We start from the raw sequence: 20,737 nt of genomic DNA, 5'->3' as shown, positions 1-20,737 counted from the left end.
GTCATACAGGGCACCACCTCTGAAAAGGATTTAGGGGGTTATGTTGATACAACATTTTCATTGACTAAGCAATGCACAGAAGCAAATTAAAAAGGCAAAATTGTAAGAAAGTTTAATGTGGTCAAGCCCTCAACTGGAAGTTGTTGTCTGTTCACGACAGAGTTTTCTTTCCACCATATTGGTTTATCTACAGCATCTTTGTTTGTTTATTGTTTCAGTTGTTTTTCTATGTTAAATAAATATAAAATACTGGAATTCAACAGTCTCATATCGCCAGTCATCTTACCATGATTTCTGTGCTCGGCTTTCTGTTAGCTAAACCCTGTGAATTAGTGCATTTCCAGAGATCCCTGACACCCTTCTTTTACAAAAATGTTAGGTTTTATCATCAAGGGACGTTATACTCTGATGATATAATGCACTAGTAAGACCACGTCTGGAGAGTTGTGTGCAGTTCTGGTCACCACATTACAAGAAAAACATAGCAGCACTTGAAGCTGAGCAGAAGAGAATAAGCAAATGCATCATGGGAGTCCAGGACATGTCCTACTGTGACAGACTCAGAGAACTAAACCTGTTTAGTCTGAGCAGAGGAGACTGAGTGGGGACCTCATCCAGGCATTTTAAATCCTCAAAGGCATGGATAAAGGAGATCCAGCAACATTTTTTCATCTTAAGGGCGATTCATGTACTCGAGAACATCAGGGGAAATTAAGTGAAGGTATATTTCAAACTGAAGCCAGAATGCTCTTCTTTATAGAAAGAATTGTGGAAGAAACTACCAAGAAATGAAATTGAAGCCAAAACCTTGAAAACGTTTAAGAAGGACCTGGATGAAATACGGGGATGCCTTAGCTAAACAAATTGGCTGAATGATTATTTGTCAAATTTCTTATGTTTTCCTAGTTGGTCTCCCATCCAAGTACAGGCCAGGTCTAAACATGCTTAACTTCAGAGGAATGAGCTGTTCTGAAGTGCATGTAGTAGGGCTGCTGACTCACTTATAACTCAATGAGTGTGAGTACTTTCCAGTAAAAAAACATTTCTAATAACAAATTATCATGGCATATTAAATTATTCTAGTTAGAAATGATTGAATAAACACTAAAACACTAATCAGTCAACAGTTCAATGTAAGTTTTATTTTTGTTTTTTATTATATTATTATGGAAGACACATTACATTGCAAATTTGTGTAGCACATTAACTGGTTTTGTCAATAATGGCGAAATCAAAATGTTGTGAACATGAAAAAAATTGATCATTGTGGATTTTCTGACTGTTAGATTCAGACAGTTCCTGAAGCAGGCCAGTGTGTTTACATCTCATCCCCAGGAGGAATTTAAAAATCGTTGGATCTTGTTCACAAGTATGGAAAGAGGGAAGTGTGAGATAGACAAGCAGATCAGAATGGCATCATCACTCAGGTAGACATTGCACTGGTCAGTTGAGGTGAATAGAGAGCTGAGCCTATAGGCAAAGCTCTTAATTTTATCAGTCAATCTATTTTCCTGCCCTCACCCTATTGTCATGAGCATTGGAGAGTGATCTAAAGAATTAGATTGAGGATACCTGCAGTGGAAATAAGTTTCCTTCACAGCATGTCTGCACTCAAACTTAAACTGGACATTAAATATACAATTTTGACATGACTGAAATTCCTTGAGTCAGTCCGAATTTCAGATTCATCGGCCATAATTTCATGTGCAGAGTTATGATGCCCCATTGTATCTTACGATTGGGTTGATGTACAATCTGAAGAATTTCTGTCATGTCAGACATTTTATTTGGCTGTCTTGTACTGTGATTAGTCTCACAAGCTGATTCTTTGATGTCACCATCAAATCCCCTGAGATTCATTGGGCAGAAACTACTGTGAATGTGCATTGCACATTGGGTTTTGATGTAGCCATGATCATTCTCTACTTTTTAATTTCAAAAAGCTAACTATCTTATAGCAGCACACATATGACTAATGGACCAAAGACAGGAGTATCTTAGAAAACATTTATTGGAAGAACCTGAAATACACATACACAATAGTAAATTATGTTGGTTATGTACCTTCAATTCTCCCTATAAAATATACAACCACTCTCGTCCACACCTTCCCAACCATCTGAGAGAGTTCTGTTTTCTTCTTTTCTTTACAGTTTCAGAGTATGGAAAGCAATTCAGCTCTTTTTGTTTGCTGACATTTTGAGAAGTCTGTGGACATATTGTTTTTTTGATTGCAAAATGACAATGGCTAGTGTACACTGGCACCATGTGCACATATAATCTATGTTGAACATTATGGCAGGTAAACTGGACTGCACTACCCATACAATTTGAGCACATGTGCAACTGGTGACTCTATCATGCAGTGGGAGTTGTTGTTTGAACACAGACTCTAAAAATTGGAGTATATGCCTGGCATTAGAGACAGGTTGAGGAGTGTGGACATTCAGGAGGAGCTCAAAGTACAGTTGCTGCTCATCTGCATCAAAAGAAGCCGGGTGAGGTGATTTGTGCTTCTGATTAGGATGACTCCTGCATGCCTCCCTGTGGAGGTGTTTTTTGGGCATGTTCAACTGGAGGAGATCACAAGGTAGAACCAGAACATGCTGGAAATGCCTCAGGATTTCCATGGAGAAGTTGGAGGAGGTGGTGGGAAAAAGGGACGTTCTGGGCATCTTTTCTTAGACTTCCCACTGGGTTAAAATGGAGGGAAGGATGGTCAGTTCAAGGGACAGTCTCTTTTTTTAATTTCTTTTGTTTTTTCTTCTTAAAAGAATGCAATCTCGGCACTTGAATCATATGTCTCACAATGGGGTTATTCCTTCTCTTTCTGTATTTAGCAGCCTGACATCCAATTGGATATTGATTAGAACAGTTTCTGCCAGCAGCCTGGAAATTCCAGGATATTCAACATGGAATTCTTGGAAATTAAACATGTGTAAGTTCTGATAGTGACAAACAGCACATATAGGACAGGTACTTGTGCATTATATTCATGTGGCAGTGTTAATAAATTTGGTTTCTTGTGCCGTTACTTCATCAACAAAATGTGAAGTGTGGTCAAATTAATCACATTTAATTAACACATTTAGGTGTTGCGTTAAAAACTCTAATCGCAGAAATTGCAATTAATCAAAAACCCTCATTTTGTCATCACAAAAATTTAGTAAAGTCATTTGAGAAGACTTCATCCCAAAAAATGCCCAAAAAGTTATAATAAATTAAAATTAGTAATAATAAGTTAATATTAATTATGGAGGTTAAATCAGTCACAGAAATATATGAATATATATTCCAAAATATATTCTAACAGTAAGGATAAATAACCGCTTCTGGCTGAGAGTATGCTGTGTGCATTTTGGCTGCCGCTTCTCACCAATGTCGTTGTTTCTGTTTTCTTTTATTTTGTCCCATTGGACTTTTTCTCCTTCACCTTCTAATTTGACTATTCTTTCTGGATTTACGTTATCATACAAATGCCGTTGGTGATTGCCTATCACACCTGCTTCAGTCCTGTGCAAGCCATCTTCCTTCTCTCCTTTTACTGCCATTCGCGGTGAGCATGAATCTAGTCTTGCTTCATCTGCAGTCGCCTGTCTGATCTGCGAATGTGCAGCTTGCCCGGTGTGCTTTTTGCTTTTCTAGCTGGTTATGCAGTGAGTTGGCTAAAATGTGAAGCTGGTGTTAGCATGGTGTTGTGTGGCATTCTGTTAATTTTTGGCAATATCCACCAGTGTCTGGATAATCTTAACCCGTTGTGTCTCTAGTTTGGAGTTGTGCTGTGTGTTGTCATTTCTACTTTTTTGGCAATGCAGCTCATATATTCTCCATATGAACTTAAACATCTTGACTGTCATCCACGACTGGTCTCCCTGACTTATAGTTTTTGCCAGTCACTTGGAATTACTCTGTATTGTTGTTATATTCGCCAATCTAAAAGAGGCCCCTCGTGGATATATGGCTCGGAAGCATTGATTCCAACTATATGGATATCTGACCATGTTCACTGGTGTAACTCTAGGGCTGTCCGAGGAATAAACATGGGCCATCTTCATCCTCTTCAGGAAGTGTCTGTTCTTCTAGATAATACACTCTATGAGCCTTTTCAGCCACAGCCCAGCACTCCGTGTAGTTAATGATCTAATGATCTTCTCCAGTCTGCAGGTTGAGGTTCACTTCATATTCTCCACCTTCTTGACTTAAGTGCAGCATGTGACACTGTTAATCATGAAATCCTCCTGTCACGTCTCTCTGCTGTAGGCATCTCTGGCTTAGCCCGTCAATGGCTGACATCATATCTCTCAAATAGGCAACAGTTTGTCACATAGAATTCCTTCACCTCACCTGTGTGTCATGTACTGTCCCTCAGGGTTCAGTCCTTCAGCCGTTACGTTTCTACTTTGTATCCTTCCTTTGGGTCAGATTATTCGCAGACATGGTCTTACCTTCCACTGCTATACAGATGATATACAGTTATATCTTAGTACACACTCATTGACTGCATCACTGATCTTAAGCTATGGATGGAAAATAACTTTCTCAGACATAATGCCAATAAAACTGAAGTGTCACTGGTAGGCCCAGACTCCCAACTTCTCTGTTTCTGTTGATAGCACTCTTGTCAAACCTGCTCCTGTTGTCAGAAATATTGGTGTTTTGTTTGATTCATCACTTAACTTTGAGCTACACATCAGGTCTCTTTCCAAAATTTAATTCTATCATCTCGGTCAGATTGCCTGCCTCTGTCCATTTCTGTCCTTTAATGATGCTCAAACTCTGGTTCATTGTTTCATAATGTCTTGTATTGATTACTGTAATTCCCTCTTCATCGGCTACCCTGCATAATCTATACAGAAGCTAAAGGACATTTAGAACTCCGAAACCACACAAAGAGTTCTGCTCACATCTCCCCTGTTCTCCCCCAACTTCACTGGTCACCGGTTCCATCAAGGATTAAATTCAAGATTCTGCTTCTTACCTTCAAAGCCCCCCTCTACCTCACTCAGCTCCTCGCTCCATATACTCTTTGTCTAATCTCCTGACTGTCCTTATGACTTACCAGACTCTCAGCTCCTTCAGTGTTATGGCCCCTCAACTCTGGAACTCTTCTTCCTCCGTCTCTCCGAGTTTGCTCCTCTTTCTCCACCTTTAAATCTCAGCTGAAATCTTTCCTCTTCAATGAATTTCTGTCTTCTGTGTGATCTTTTTTTTTACCTTCCCATCTATATGTAAAGTGACCTTGGGTTTGTGAAAGGCACTCTATAAATGCAACTTATTATGCAACTAATTATTATTATTATTATTAATGCGTTTATCTGTAACTTTATATTTTATTAGTATAATGTTATGCTTATTTGATAGCTCTTTGGGCCATAGACAACCAATCATCATCAAAATACATCTGTTTCATAAAGAAATTAGCGACAGGAAGAACTTAAAATGACACATCAGTAATAAAGAAGAATGTGGTCAATGATCAGAATGATTAAGCTTTTCTAATGACATCACAAAACTCTTATAAGGAATTAACTCTGGGATGTGATGGAAGTATTGAATTCTTCTGGTTTGAAAGACAGATTTACTGTAAAAGCTTACAACAAGCCATAATTTAACCACAGTCTGGTGACAATTACACCTCTACAGCACTGGACAGCTTCAGTTTGGACACAAGTACATATACAGTATGTGGACACACTGTACCACTTTAAGTACTTAACTGATAAATAGAACCCATTATAATAATTTACAACAAAATTGTTTAAATATGTTTCCCTCCTTGATTGTATATCAGTGTTCAGAATTTACTTTTATTCTACATAATATTTCAGAGTTTCAGTCTCAACAATTGTAGAAACAGCTACAGATTTAAACTTTACCATAACTCGCACTTAAATACCTTACAGGTCACATATGCAAACACAAAAGATGTATGTTGTCAAATTTTTGGAACATGTTTGTATTGGAAAATTTTTAAATCTAAAATCTAGAAATAATTTGTATCTGTCTGGATTTTCCACCCCACGTCAACTTGTACTGCAACTCTAGATGGGTCTGTCTAAATGTATTTAAATTACAGTAGAGCTCTTCTGGATCTAGGTGAAATACTGGTGTTTTTGGTGCAATTTTATATTTCACATCATAAACCTCCATCCATCCATCCATCCATTCAATATCCAACCCACTATATCCTAACTACAGGGTCACGGGGATCTGCTGGAGCCAATTCCAGCCAACACAGGGCACAAGGCAGGAAACAAACACAGGGCACGCACGCACACACACCCATACCCACACACCAAGCACACACTAGGGACAATTTAGAATTGCCAATGCACCTAACCTGCATGTCTTTGGACTGTGGAAGGAAACCAGAGCACCCGGAGGAAACCCACGCAGACATGGGGAGGGCAAGACTTCATGCAGGGATGACCAAGGAAGCGAACCCGAGTCCCCTAACTGCGAGGCAGCAGTGCTACACACTGCGCCACCGTGCCGCCCATCATAAACCTGAAAAATCATATTTAAATGTTTAGATTGTTTATTTTAAGTAAGTCCTTTAATTCCAAAAATGGTGGGTTTAATCAAATAAATCTGAATTTGAGCATAACAAATAATATAAATTGTTAGACTTATGTCAACAGGCTTCAAGTAACTAATATCACTAATTTGTAAGAAACTTAAATTTCTAAGTAGTTTAAACTCAGATTCCTTTATTTGTTTATTGAAAAACAAAATTCAAGTTCATCTAGCCTAATCTAACAGCTATGGTAACTTAATGTCTCTGCTTCATAATTGTGCATGAAGCCCCACCCACTTAACACACTTTGACAAGTTTGTAACACCACACTGCAACTGCAAAACAACTACTCTGGAGAGTGACAGAGTGGATATTGTAACTGCTATCAAAGATGAATACTACTCTATTCCTTATCAAATTCATTTGACTGAATTATTATTTGTGCAATGTTGATAAGACTAGTAATGCTACTTTACGTCTGTAGTGGTCAAGCTACGAAAGCTGACAGGCTACCGTGATGGCTGTGTAACTAACATTGGGCAAATGAGCAGATAAAAGCTAAGTGACAGAGGAACAATTCTAATCTAAAAATTATTTGCATTGCTCTAACATAGTAAATATTGTTTACTCATTTAGCATAACAGGCGAATAGCTCTAATGAAATTTGCTCTGCTGGGCTGGGGGATTTTATTAGTGCCATTTTTACTCTGTTAAATAATAATTAATTTTTCTTTTATATATTTATACAGTTTGGCTTTACTTGGTCTTAAAGGTTTAATTACAAAGAGCTTTTTCTATTTTTATATAGCAAGTCATCCTAAAGTATTTAGTGAAAATAAAGTACTATCAATTCCTAAAGTCATTTGTTGGTTTACCAGTTACAGTTTATTTCTCCTGTTGATTTCTTTTCTACTTAAAAACTTAAAACAGGTGATGTAAACGTATTTCTCAGTTCATTTGTACCCAGAGGTTGGCATAGATCTAACAGAATGCAGTGGGACCACACAATGTTATAAATTTGCCAACTCCTCCAAAACAGTGTTGTTCAGACATCATAATCAGAGTGGTCAACCTCTGTCTTGTCTTCATTTTGGTTGTTTTTGGTCCTTTCAGAATTGAAGTAGTCTCTGGTCACATTTTTCAAAGAAAAACCACTCAGATCAGGAAACAGTTCAATCTGTGAGAAATCTCTCTTTTACTTACCCGTGCTGCAATAACCACACAAGGGTTTTTTGAACACCTCGGTCAACATTTGAAAAATGATGAGACTGTTCTCTGTGTTTTAAAAAACTGCAATTTCAAAACTAACATTATTGGGACTTTTTTCTTATACAGCACACTCCTCACTCACTGCAGCACTTCAAAGACAACCTGCTAACAAAGAATGCAAGTTCTCTGCTTGTCAGGATGGTGAATAGTCTGACATTCTGGAGATTGTAAAGATAAAGAGTGATAACTGTCTGATGCTTGCAGAGAAAATGGCAAAGCTCTTCTCTCATCTCAAGCAGGAAGTAATTAAATATATCATTAAAGACATCATTGACCAATGGCCTGCTTTATTTGATGCAACACGGGTGAGACTGTACATTCATGTTTAAAATTTAAAGTCAAAATTTTGTTTGTCATGCTTTAGTCAGTTAATTGCAAAGTGTTTCCAGTCCTGCTGAGTAGAGCAGTTTTCCATATATAAACAGAACACAAGTCCTTGCTGTGGCAATGCCATTTGAATGACACAGCAACTAATACTAAACAGTGACATAGGGCATTACGTGATATATGCCTGTGTTTGGTATGGATGCATCCCTAGTTTAAGATTAAATTATCTGTTAACTTCCCAAGAGTGAGCTCATCTGGCACTAAAGAGCAACTAACACATTCAAGCTAAAGCCCAGTGTAGTCCACTAGTGGGAAACAGCACACCCCTAGATTGGGTTTCATTGCTGCTCTTGAACTGTCCCAATGTGGTTTAGCTAATTGCTTGCTGACTTTAACTACGTGACAGCTTGATTGCTTGTGCCACACAGATAAATGAAGAATTCAAAAGAATAATAACTGTGAGTCTTCAATTTACTTTTATGGCCAAATGTGATGCTTGCACCTCCAAAGTAATGGATGTTACCTCATGGAGGACAGGAGCTTCAGGAATCTCCTTCTAGAGGTCTGAGAACTAATCCAACTTGTCTTTGAAATTCAGCTTGCCGACTGTCACCCGTTTAGATCTGTCATATTGGAAGTTCATTTTGTCACTGCTTTTTTCTCCTTTCACTCAATTAGAACAATGAAATTGAAGTATGGAGAGAGGTGACCATTTGTTGCCTGGTTGTCTACCTAGAAGAGAAGGAAGAGGACCTCTTCCAGGAGTTTAGAGTAAGTAATTTATCACACTTTAATACGCAAGGCAAAAACCATCTACAGAGGGCTGTAATTGTTATTGAAAACTTGTTTCATTTTTAAAAGTGAAAAGTAAGTTCTATCACATACAGTTTAAACACTCTCACTTTCCTAAAGAATTTACATCACAATGCTAGAGGCTAACTCAACACAATATATGCAACAAGAGTTCATTAAATAACAGAGAAATATCCACTACAGGAATTTGCTAAATTCTGGCAATGGGTCTGACCATTACCCTTACCTGAAACAGAGTTTTTTTTTTCATGAATGTATTGACTTAATTCTCAGTCCAAACAAGAACATCTTCAGAGGCCATTAAATCACTTTCAGGTTTCTGATCAGGCGGCCAAACACCACCTGTTCTTTTTGGTGGATTAATACCTGACCAACTTTGCCACTATAAAGATTCTAGTGAGCTTTTGTGCCCTAGTAATATTTCATTTTGCCACTTTTAACTGCAGCAAACAAAAAAAAAAAAGCTGGTTAAATTTGTCTCCATAGCTACTGGGTGATGGTATGGTCATGTTGAGCTAATTCATGTAAGCAGATGTGTCTGCATGTGTGTTGGAATGGTTAAAATAAAATCAGCAGGCATAATACAATTCTGTATTACTAACACACTTACCATACCTTTGCATTTGTTCTGCTAGGGTACAGAAGAGTCTGAGGCAAATCTTGACAGGCAAGTATCAAATGTTGCCATCATCAAAGTCCAGCAGGCTCCAAGCACTGCAGCCATCGTGGTCCAGGAACCCAAAATCCTGGATAGTGGTGATGTGCCAAGGTGCTGAGCTATGCTCATGGGCTTAATATGTGCTCTGAATCTGAGCGATCCCAAAGATCTAAAGTGTACATACAGTACATACCAAGTATGACAGAAACTGTTCCCTGAACTTCATGGACTAAAAACCAGCACAAAAGTAATGAATCTCAAGAACCGCATTTTCTAGGAACACTTTTCCTTCAAACCACTGCCAATTTCAAGTTTTTTTTAAAACCGGTGTTATTTTTTAATCCTTAAAGAGCCATTTCAGTTGTTTTGCTTTAAATTTTGGTTGATCATCTGCTGTTGAAAACATCTTTATTATGGTTTTGTAACCCTGTGTTCAAGGAGTGTTGCCGTTTTGTCCCAGAATATTCTAAGATCAGAGTAACTGCTGATCTTGTATGTTCACGCCTCACGATCTTTGTGAGCCCTTGGTATTTTCATAGTGACGTAATTCTGTTATATTCTTCAAAATGTGTTTACATCTTGCAATAGAAGTCAGGTTTTACACATTTGGCAATTAAATATTATATTGAGGCCTATACAGGGTGAGGCAGAAAGGATGGACGTCTTTGAAGTGGCTAGAACTCAGCACTAGGTGGAGTGACAGATGTGCGGTAGGTGGCATTAGGTTCGCAAACAACTATTGTGTTTTTGTGTACAACTATTTTGTCAAGAACAACCAATCTATTACCGCAGTTCAGAGTGAGTTTTGTTGCCATTTCAGTATCCACAGAAATAAATCTGTTCCTGCTCATAATACTATCCTACATTGGGTTAAAGCACTTCGTACACGAGATACATTAATGAACAAAAGACGCGGGGCTACACGACGCGCACGTACCCCTGAAAATGTGGAAAGCGTACGACTAGTCCTGCTGCGCAGTCCAAGTCGAACTGCTCGGAAGCATTCTTCTGAACTTGGCGTCAATAATCGCTCAGTAAGGAGTATTTTGCATTTAAACCTGCATTTCCCTCCCTACAAATTGTCAAATGCTATTTCAATATGAACTCAAATCTTTCAATAAATTTCTTTGTAAGAAAAAATTAACAATTTTGTGATTTTGTAAAAAATGTCCGTCCTTTCTGCGTCACCCTGTATTTGTGCTGCTGCAGTATGGCTATTTGTTAGACAACATTTCTGAAAGATGTTGAAAAATGTAAAAAACATTGTACAAAACATTATTTCACAGTAAAGTAAATTGTGCAACATTTTTTTTTTCTTTCAATGGCTGTAGTTTCAATAATTTAATAAACAATTAAACTTGATAAAGCTTAACTATAGGAAGAAAACACATTTAACCAACTTAATTTTTACATTGTCACAAATTTATAAATGATAGTTATTAAATACACAGAACTTAAAAGTGTCTTTAAAAATTTAAGGTAAATTGGTGAAGGACAACTTCATTTTTACGGACAGCCAATTTAAACACTTGTGTGTATATTGTCATTTTTTTAAGTAGATGATACTTAAAAGTAATTTAAGGTCTAAAGAAAAAAAAAAACTTTCCCTGGTTACTCAATTTTGTGTGTTGGTTCTACGTAAATTTACCAGACGTTGTAACAACTCAAAAAACTTGATGCAGAGCGTTGTGCTATTTGTTTTTAGAGTGAACAAAAGGGGCAGTTCATTATACAAAATATAAAACTATGCAAATGTAGTACATTTTTTTTTTTTAATTAAGAGTTTTATGTCAATATAACTATTAACTTCTACACTCTTATAAATCCTGGCTCTTTAATGACACTTTACAGGATTGTATTGTTCCTAGCAGCTCTGTTACTTGACAAAAACTGTTTTATTTTATGTAGGGTTCCTCCCATATGAAGGTGGTTCTTTAGTCTTTGAAAGGGTCCAAATATGTGGAAAAATAAGAAATTTTCAATGTCTAGAAGGCTACCTAGGAGGGCACAACAAATCAAGAAAACTTTAACTTAGCCTGTCTGATTGCATGTAGTGAGAGCTCTGTTAAGGAACCCATTGGCATTTCACAAATCTGTTGTCATCTGATCATGGCTATTTATGAAGTGTGTTATCAAGCTGAATAAATAAAAGGGTCACTCTGGTGCCTTCATGGGGAACATTATTCTTGGGTACCTAAAATGTTTCCTCTTTGGCATCACTCTAAAAAACCACTTTGGAACTTTTATTTTTAGGTGTACACAATAACAGCAAACAAGATCATTTCAAGCTAAATTAACTTAAATGCAAAAATCAACAAACTATACTGCAGTTAAAAACAGAAAATAAATTAGTCACCATGGTCAAATGGACCCTACTGAAAACTAGATAACAATATAGGCACCTTCTTGAAAAAAACACTTTTCACAAACCATTATAACTAAGTGATGCACCTCTTCAGTAAATTTGTTGTAAATTAATTTTGAATTCTGGTGTTCTGTCTAGGTGTTGTTGTTCCTTCATTGTGTCTGATGCTTGTTGGGGTGGGCTCTAGCTTCTCCCCAAGCCTGCTTAAGATAAGCAGGTAAGCAGGTTTGGCAACAAATGGATGGCTGGGTTCAATTTTTAAACCAGCTAAATTCTTCCCCAATTTATATATATATATATATATATATATATATATATATATATATATATATATATATATATATATATATATATATATACTCAGCAAAAAAAGAAACGTTCCTTTTTCAGGACTGTGTATTTCAACAATAATGTTTTAAAAATCCAAATAAAGAGATTTGTCTACCGACTGTGAAAAACACCCAAAGAAAGATGCCCAGGATCCCTGCTCATCTGCGTGAACGTGCATTAGGCATGCTGCAGGGAGGCATGAGGACTGCTGAATAAATTGCCATGTCCGCACTGTGAGACGCCTAAGACAGCGCTACAGGGAGACAGGAAGGACAGCTGATCATCCTCGCAGTGGAAGAGCCGGATCTCAATCCCATTGAGCACGTCTGGGACCTGTTGGATCGCAGGGTGAGGGCTAGGCCATTCCCCAGAAATGTCCAGGAACTTGCAGGTGCCTTGGTGGAAGAGTGGGGTAACATCTCACAGCAAGAACTGACAAATCTGGTCCAGTCCATGAGGAGGAGATGCACTGCAGTACTTCAAGCAGCTGGTGGCCACACCAGATACATACTGACTGGTACTTTTGATTTTGAGCCTCCCTTCATTCAGGGACACATTGTGAAACATTTTTAGTTTATGTCTTATGGTGTTGACTCTTTTAGTGTTGATACAAATATTTACACATTAAATTTACTGAAAGTAAAAACAGTTGAAAGTCAGAGGACGTTTCTTTTTTTGCTGAGTGTATATATATATATAGTCAGAGGACGTTTCTTTTTTTGCTGAGTATATATATATATATATATATATATATATATATATATATATATATATATATATACAGGGGGTCCTTGGGTTACAACGTCTTGACATACAACGTTTCGAGTTTACAACGCTCACTCCCATAAAAACTTAAAAAAAACTGACACATGAGAAGGAATAAAGGTAAGGATTTTTTTACATTCATTTTTTCTGTTACTACATTACAGTGTACTGTACAGTATATTTAGGTCCTTTTCCTTATTCTGTGGCTTAGTTGTGTTTTTATGTTCTAGATGATGATTTTGCAAATTTGTGATGATAGGTAAGTGACTTAGGCTAGAGTGTGTTTCGACTTACACCAAAGTTCTGGTTACATCACTCTTGTAGGAACGGAACTGTGTAGTAACCCGAGGACCCCTGTATATAATAATATTATAATTTTCTACATTTTCATTTCTTACATGCCTGCTAAGTTACAGTGTTCTGAAGAAAGTGTATGATTTATATTTCCCTTTTCTTCTATTTCCTACTTTTTAGATATTATTGAAATTACATATTAAGTTACGTTGGGCAGACATTTATTAACCCAGAGGAAAATGTGTTTGCAGCAGAACATAATGTTACACAGATGCACTAAAATAATTAAAGGCACAAAAACTGACAGTGTTATCATAAGTACAAACACACAAGATTTCTACAAATAAAAGCAATTGCCTTTAACAGTACTCGATAATAAGAATTCAGAAATCAGCAGGATGAGTACAAGTAAGAGAATTCAAAATGCTTATTATAACTCTGGGAATATAAGAGTTCTTAAATATTACTGAGGTCTGTCCTGACATCAAGTTACCACTTTGCTTACTTTGTGTGAAGAGTTATTCAAATAATTAGTACTACTTACAAAACAAAACCTTTAAACGTATCCATTAATCCATGAAAACAAACATCAACGCAAAAGACTGAAGCGGAAAATATTTGATGTCAAATATAAAAACTTGGAATAACGCATTCTATATATTTATTTTTTGAATTCATTAATAATTTTCTGTAAATGATAAAACTAATGTTAACTTTTGCAACTATTATGCACTTTTGATTGTTGCTTTCGCTCTTACTCTCTCTTTATACCATTCTATAGACCTTACCGTTCACTCTGAGGTCGATCCCTTCACCAAAACTGCACACATCTTTATCTAGCCTTGCACAGTAATACGTCGCCGTGTCTTCACAAGAAACATTACGGATGACCAAGCTGTGGTTTTCCTTTACAATGAAGCGTCGACCGGACTCAGTGTAGACATAGTAGTCCGAAGGGTCGAACGCCCGCAGCAGAGGCTGAGGAGACTGGTCAGTGAGGCGTCTGTACCAGATAATCGATGAGGCATTAGGGTACGAGCAGTTCAGCGACGCCGTGTCACCTGGTGGGAACATCACCATTAAGGAGCAGGCGTGAAGGATAAGGTCCAGGAGACCTGAAATGATAAGTTTGTCTAGTTTGAGCCAAATGTTTTTTTATGAATACAGTAACAAGCATTATTACTAAATGCTCACATTAAACAGTAACTTTATTCCCACAAAGTGAAAAAAGTACGAATGAGAATGTTTATTTTAAACGAATCTGTTTTTAAGCTGCCACTAAACTTTCAATACGATACATTTTATTGCGTAAAATGTATAGTCAAAAAAGTCCCCCCTCACGCCCTATACAAGAGGTAAACAGGAATCCATCTAATGGGAAGGCTCAACGTGACTTAAAATAATTCTTAAGCCAAGAAGACAAAAACTACAAAATGAAAACTTATATTTAATTTAAGAGTCCTTACCAAATATGCAGTACGTGACCTGTTTTATTGGAAGAGTCATGTTGAAATCGACATATTTCCTGTGGAGCCCACGGTGAGCGCCGGTCCTGCTTATTGTTTCGAAGCGCTGCAGGACTTCTCACAACCGGCTTGTACAGGAGGACTGTCTAATACTTCCTATTCATTCAAGAGAAGTGCAGTAAACTGTAAGTAACGTAGGGCCTGTTTGATCTCTGTCTTGTCAGGCACTTGGAAAAAAAAATTAAGTAACCGCTGCAGCTGAATATTTCAATTTATTTCCACGACACATTCACCTCAAAACACATTAGAAACTCGCTATACTGTACATGGAATATTAGCAGTGCACTTTTTTTTCAGAACGCGTCACTCAAAATAAGATACTTGATGCATGCTTCTTACAAAGCTAAATTGAACTAATTTTGTTTAGAATTAGAATGTTTTAAAGCTTTACATGTTCTTTGCTCTTACCATTAGACTACATGAAGTGCTGTTTATGTGGAAAAAGCGTGAATGGATTGCATTACAGCACCAGTCCTAAAAATGTCCCGGGTATATTGTCATTACCCAGTTATCATAGGTTAACTTCGCTCACACCTAATTTTTAAGATGACTTGGGGGGGAAAAAAGGTATCGTCAGAGAGCGACTTAAAGTAGATTCAACTAAACATGAGTGTGTTTGTGGGCTTTTTAATCTGTTTCAAATACAACTGATATAATTTTCTTTGCTGTCATAATAACTCAGATCGTTAAACGTTTAAATGAAACAAGAAAACTTCATTAGCACAGAATCAGCTGTCACACTGGAAAGGCAGACACTCATTCTGACAGGCAGACAGTTTCCCCTAAATCATGTTCCAGTGGGTCAAAAAATCTTGGACAGAGTCTAATTTTTGGAATATCTTTCAGAATTTTTGTACATTTTTCCAATTATTTTTCTTGGCAAAAAATTACTAATTTTTATAAACTTAGCTAATTTGCATCAAGAGATCACCTTTTTTTTGGTAAAATGATTGTAAACAGTTCAGTTGTGCAGTGTCAGAGTAATATCATGACTTTGTATATAAAGGTTTCTTTTTAAAATGGCAAAAAAATTGTGAGGTTATGGAGGTGGCTTTGGGCTTAGCTTCAGCAGTTTGGCAAACCATTTTCTTAGATCACAAGAGCATGGAGGTCCCATTTCAAAATCAAATTGAATGACTTCATGGTAGGTATTAACACTGGATGCTCAGAATAGAAAATAATATAATTACAGCCAATGAAAACAATTGCTAATTGCTGATTTAGAAGACAGAAGGCTATGAAGTTCAATTATTATACCTGATTTGATTGATTACTTGATCATTTGGTTCCTCAGGCTAGAGTTGACTTGTCTGAGCAGAACTACTTAGCAGATAAGTAAATAAAAAAAAAAAAAACTTAATTATTTAATTCAACATTTGTAAATTGTGATTAAGTGAAAGCTACAACAATAACAACAACATTTGTTTATATAGCACATTTTCATACAAACAGTAGCTCAAAGTGCTTTACATAATAAAGAATAGAAAAATAAAGACACAGTAAGAAAAGAAAATAAGTCAACATTAATTAACATCGAATAAGAGTAAGGTCCAATGGCCAGGGGGGACAGAAAAAACAAAAAAAACTCCAGACGGCTGGAGAAAAAATAAAATCTGTAGGGATTCTAGACCATGAGACCGCCCAGTCCCCTCTGGGTATTCTACCTAACATAAATGAAACAGTCCTCTTTGGATTTAGGGTTCTCACGGAAGGGCTTGATGATGATGATGGTCACGTAGAGTTCTGCCTTTTAATCCATCCATCATTGTTGGAGCCTCATGAAGCTTTGAGTAGGTGGAGGTGGTGCAGGCCACCACCACAAAGAAACCAGAAAAAGAAACAGAAGAGAGAGTAGGGGTCAGTACGGAGCTGCACATTAAATGTACATAGTCAGTTTAAATAAGGGCATGTTAATTCAATCAAATAAAAGTAAGTATCATAATTTTATTAAACAGAACCAACAGCTTTTTATTTTTAATCAACACTTGTAATTCTTGTAACTCCTACCACATTAACTGGAATGGCCATTGATGAGTCCACCTCTGATCATCAGTGTGTGCTGTTCACAACTGAAGATCAAATAAGGAGACAACTGAGGAAGCACAGGAAAAGCCGTGGAGCCAAGTCAGAACTTCTGTTTCTTTTGAATTTTCTTGCTTTATAGTCATTCTGGTGTGTGTTCAGACCAAAGTCTGTGTATACATTCATTTATTTATTTATTTGTAGTATCTGCTGGGCGACACGGTGGCACAGTGGTAGCATAGCTGCCTCACAGTTAGGACACCTGGGTTCGCTTCCCAGGTCCTCCCTGCGTGGAGTTTGCATGTTCTCTCCGTGTCTGCTTGGGTTTCCTCCCACAGTCCAAAGACATGCAGGTTAGGTGAATTGGTGATCCTAAATTGTGCTTGTTGTGTGTGCGCACTGAGGTGGGCTGGCGCCCTGCCTGGGGTTTGTCTTGTGCCCTGTGTTGGCTGGGAATGGCTCCAGCGTGACCCTGTAGTTAGGATATAGCGGGTTGGATAATGACTGACTAACAGTTTCTGCCTATTTATGTATTTCTTTTGGAAGCTGCTGTAAAAAGTCAGATTTCCTTCTGGGGACATATAAAGTTCTATCTATCTAATAACAAGATATAGAAATATTATGTCTACATCATTGTTTTATATTAGAATTACTTAATTCAGTGGAATTAAGTGTCAGAATTTTGTTAAGTCAATTCAATAAGTGATTTTTTACAGTGTACCATGTGGCATATACATGCACATCTGTGGATCACCCTCCAGCCTCATCTGAAGCAGGTATTGCCACTCCAAGTCAAAGGTTCCCCTCTTTTTTTCCTTCTGCAGCACTGTGAAGATACCCAGTGAGGGTAAATGACTCGGCCCCTTTCAGTTTCTTGTGAAAGAAGGCAGTCATTTCTGAACCAACTGCACTACAGAGCAGAGCCCCCGAAACCAGTTAAAGTTACCAAAGTGTAACAGTTTAATTTTGCCTTTATCTTTTATTGTTCTATTACCTATAGTGGTGCATACAGTGGTCCTTTTATTTCATTTTGTGACTATATTAAACAGGGACTACTGGGATGGTGCCCCAACATTTTCCTGTGGGATCCTACAGTACATTATTCGACCACAGGTGCTCTTTGGATGGCAATTCCATTGCAAGCCAATGCAATCAATATCCAGGACATGGGCTTAGTTCAATAGCTCACTCAGAATGCAGGAAGCAACTGTCTTTGCCAGTTGATCCAAAATACACCTTTACAATCTCAAGTAATACATCAACCTCGTGACTATTCAGTTTCTTCCCATTGTATGTACTTGAGCCAGCATATATATACACTGTCACACACGTGCGCATGGGAGGCAGCCAAAAGGGCTTGAGTAAGGGCAGTTCCGAATCATACCAGGATGTGGCAGAATGCACTGAGTCTTTTTCTCCCTTTCCTGCAGAACATTCACAGGAGATTCCATCTGGTCCTCTTGATGTCACTTGCGGGACCGATCCAATGGAAGTAGACCTTACTGACTTCGGCCCCTGTGATGTCACGTCCGGGCTCGAGCATATGGATAAAGACCCTCATGAGCCCGACCCCTTTGACCTCACTTCCTGTCTCCCCCTTTAAAAGCCTCCACCTTTTCCCTATTCCCTCAGTTCTGTTTTGGATTTGGTTTTGTGCACAGCCGTGCTATCATTTATTTGCAATTTGCAGCCAGGAAACCAAATATACGGGTGGCTCCCCCAAACCTTTCTATGACTTTGTGTTGAGTTTGTGACAACGTACACTCAAATATGTCTGTTAAATAGTATTTATGGTTTTCAAGTATTTAAAGGACAACAAGGGGAGAAAATGTTTTTAAAAGTATGAACTGACATTCACTCATACAAACAAGGACCTTCAGAGCCATCTGCTGGGGAACCTATGAAAAAGGAAAACCTGCTTATAATGCATTCAAATTCCAACAAGTGTGACAGCAATTGTGGTGAATTTGAGGAAAGTGAACTACCAAAAAGAGCCACATAAAGAATGAGAAACAATCAGCACTGGATGTGGAGTTACACTGGAGTCAGGAGTGGGATGATGAGAAGACCTACAGTTCAAAATAACAAATCACCAAGTGCCATGAAGAACAAAAATGGATTTGCTGGGCTCTTGTAAGAAGTAACACAACAGTCTTAATGCTGAGATCCAGGTTATGGAATTCCATTTGTAATGTCACTACCAAAAGGAAAACAGCTGAGAAGTTGCTACCTCAGAGCCTGAACACCACTTTTCCATCTGCTAAGGTCCATTAACTAGAGTGCACAGTTGCTGGAAGAGCTTTGTGCTCAAGGAGCTGGGATATTGCGGCAGATCAAGTTGTCACTGACCTCATGAGGGCAGTTTGAGCTGTCCCAGTGATACGACTACCCAGGCAAAGGATGAAGAAGATTATGAAGGTGTTACAGAGCAGCAGTGGAGGGAGAATCACACAGCTGAGATCCAGACCTGGAATGCCGTTTGCAATGCCATTTCAGTGAAGGAAGATATCAAAGAGGTACACCTGCAGCTCCACATAAGAAAGTTCTCCTACCCACATATGCATAGAATTATGATGTTAAACACCTCTATTGCATCACATTATGTAATGGTTTTGACAAGTTTTATCAGCCTGGGGATGAATCACAAACAGAATGAGCTAGCAGTTCATCAAGCAAATTAGCTGCTTTAGAACCAGATGCAGTGAAGTTTAGAAAAAAGGCCAGCCTGCCAAAAGTCAGATAAGAATTCTAACTAGTGCAGCAACAGTGAGGAGTCCTTTTAAGAAGAGTGAGTTACATAAAAGAGGGATATAGCAAGAGGGAATCCATCATATATATCTCTGTATATATAAAATCCAAACTCTTTCTGTGTGTGTGACCCGTCATTTGCACGATAGACATATGCGCGCCGACAAAATAGCGCGATTAAAACGCGCCATCAAAATCGCGCCGACAAAATTGCGAAAGTTTCATTAAATATGAATTACTAGTTTAAAGCATATATAATAATGTTTATTTTAGAAGTCAATATTATGTGACACAGATAGTCCTTAAGATCACACCCTGCATATGTAGGAAGGATTGCAGCAAGGGCGTCCCACTCTCTTGGCCTCTCTCGCGATTTTGTCGTGGCGATTTTGTTAGTGCGCAATTTGTCGAAAACCAGTTAGCGGCTTTGTCAGCGCTCATTTGTCGGTCGTGGTTTTGTCGGGGCGCAAATGTCTATCGCGCTTTTGTCGGTCAACCGTCTGTGTGTCTGTCCGCTTTTCACGAGAGAACTACTTAACAGATTTATATGGGTTTTTTTTTCTATAATTTGCTTGAACATTCCAGTTGATTTTGCAACTTCTCTCATCGCGCTAAGAATCAGAGTTCACTTGCAGGAGTGATATATTCACACTAATCCGAGACAGAGGCTGTGGGCCGAGCATAGTGGGAAGCGTGACATCAGGAGTGGGAAGCCAGGCAGGACCCTTCTCATTCTCACACCAGCCTCCGTTCGAGTCACTCTACCACTACATTTTGGAGGGTTCCTTGCCTCCGTTTAGCTAGCGATACCTTTTTGTTTATTGATCTTTAAAGTTTGTCCTGTGACACTACTATGTGGACAAAACCGCGAGTGACAGCTAGTAATATATATAAAGAGAGAGAGATAGAGAGAAAGGCACCTTGGGAAATGGATGCCTTCTGCCTCACAGGAAGGATCACAAAGACGAATACACCCAAAATGATCACCAGAAACATCGGGTAAAAGTAAAAGGATTACCCAGTAAGGAAAACCAGAAAACCCTAGAACCGTATCCTTTCTGGCCACATAACCTAGAAACATCTATTAAAAGATGGTCAATAGT

At 38.1% G+C, this 20,737-nt stretch overlaps 1 protein-coding gene across 1 annotated transcript in view; it reads right to left on the bottom strand.

Moving 5' to 3' along the window:
* LOC120521310 overlaps positions 1 to 15,017 on the bottom strand; it is a 50,221-nt gene extending 35,204 nt beyond the window's left edge. Inside the window, exons 1-2 of the mRNA XM_039743022.1 lie at positions 14,805 to 15,017; positions 14,127 to 14,453 (exon numbers count right to left, since the gene is read on the bottom strand). Coding sequence (XP_039598956.1) covers positions 14,127 to 14,453; positions 14,805 to 14,844 — 367 coding nt within the window. The 5' untranslated portion in view covers positions 14,845 to 15,017. The remainder of the gene's footprint in view (positions 1 to 14,126; positions 14,454 to 14,804) is intronic.
* Between the last annotated feature and the right edge of the window lie 5,720 nt (positions 15,018 to 20,737).

The sequence above is a fragment of the Polypterus senegalus genome, unplaced genomic scaffold, assembly GCF_016835505.1.
Source record: "Polypterus senegalus isolate Bchr_013 unplaced genomic scaffold, ASM1683550v1 scaffold_119, whole genome shotgun sequence".
Taxonomy (NCBI): Eukaryota; Metazoa; Chordata; class Cladistia; order Polypteriformes; family Polypteridae; genus Polypterus; species Polypterus senegalus.
This window is presented reverse-complemented; position numbering and strand designations above follow the sequence as displayed.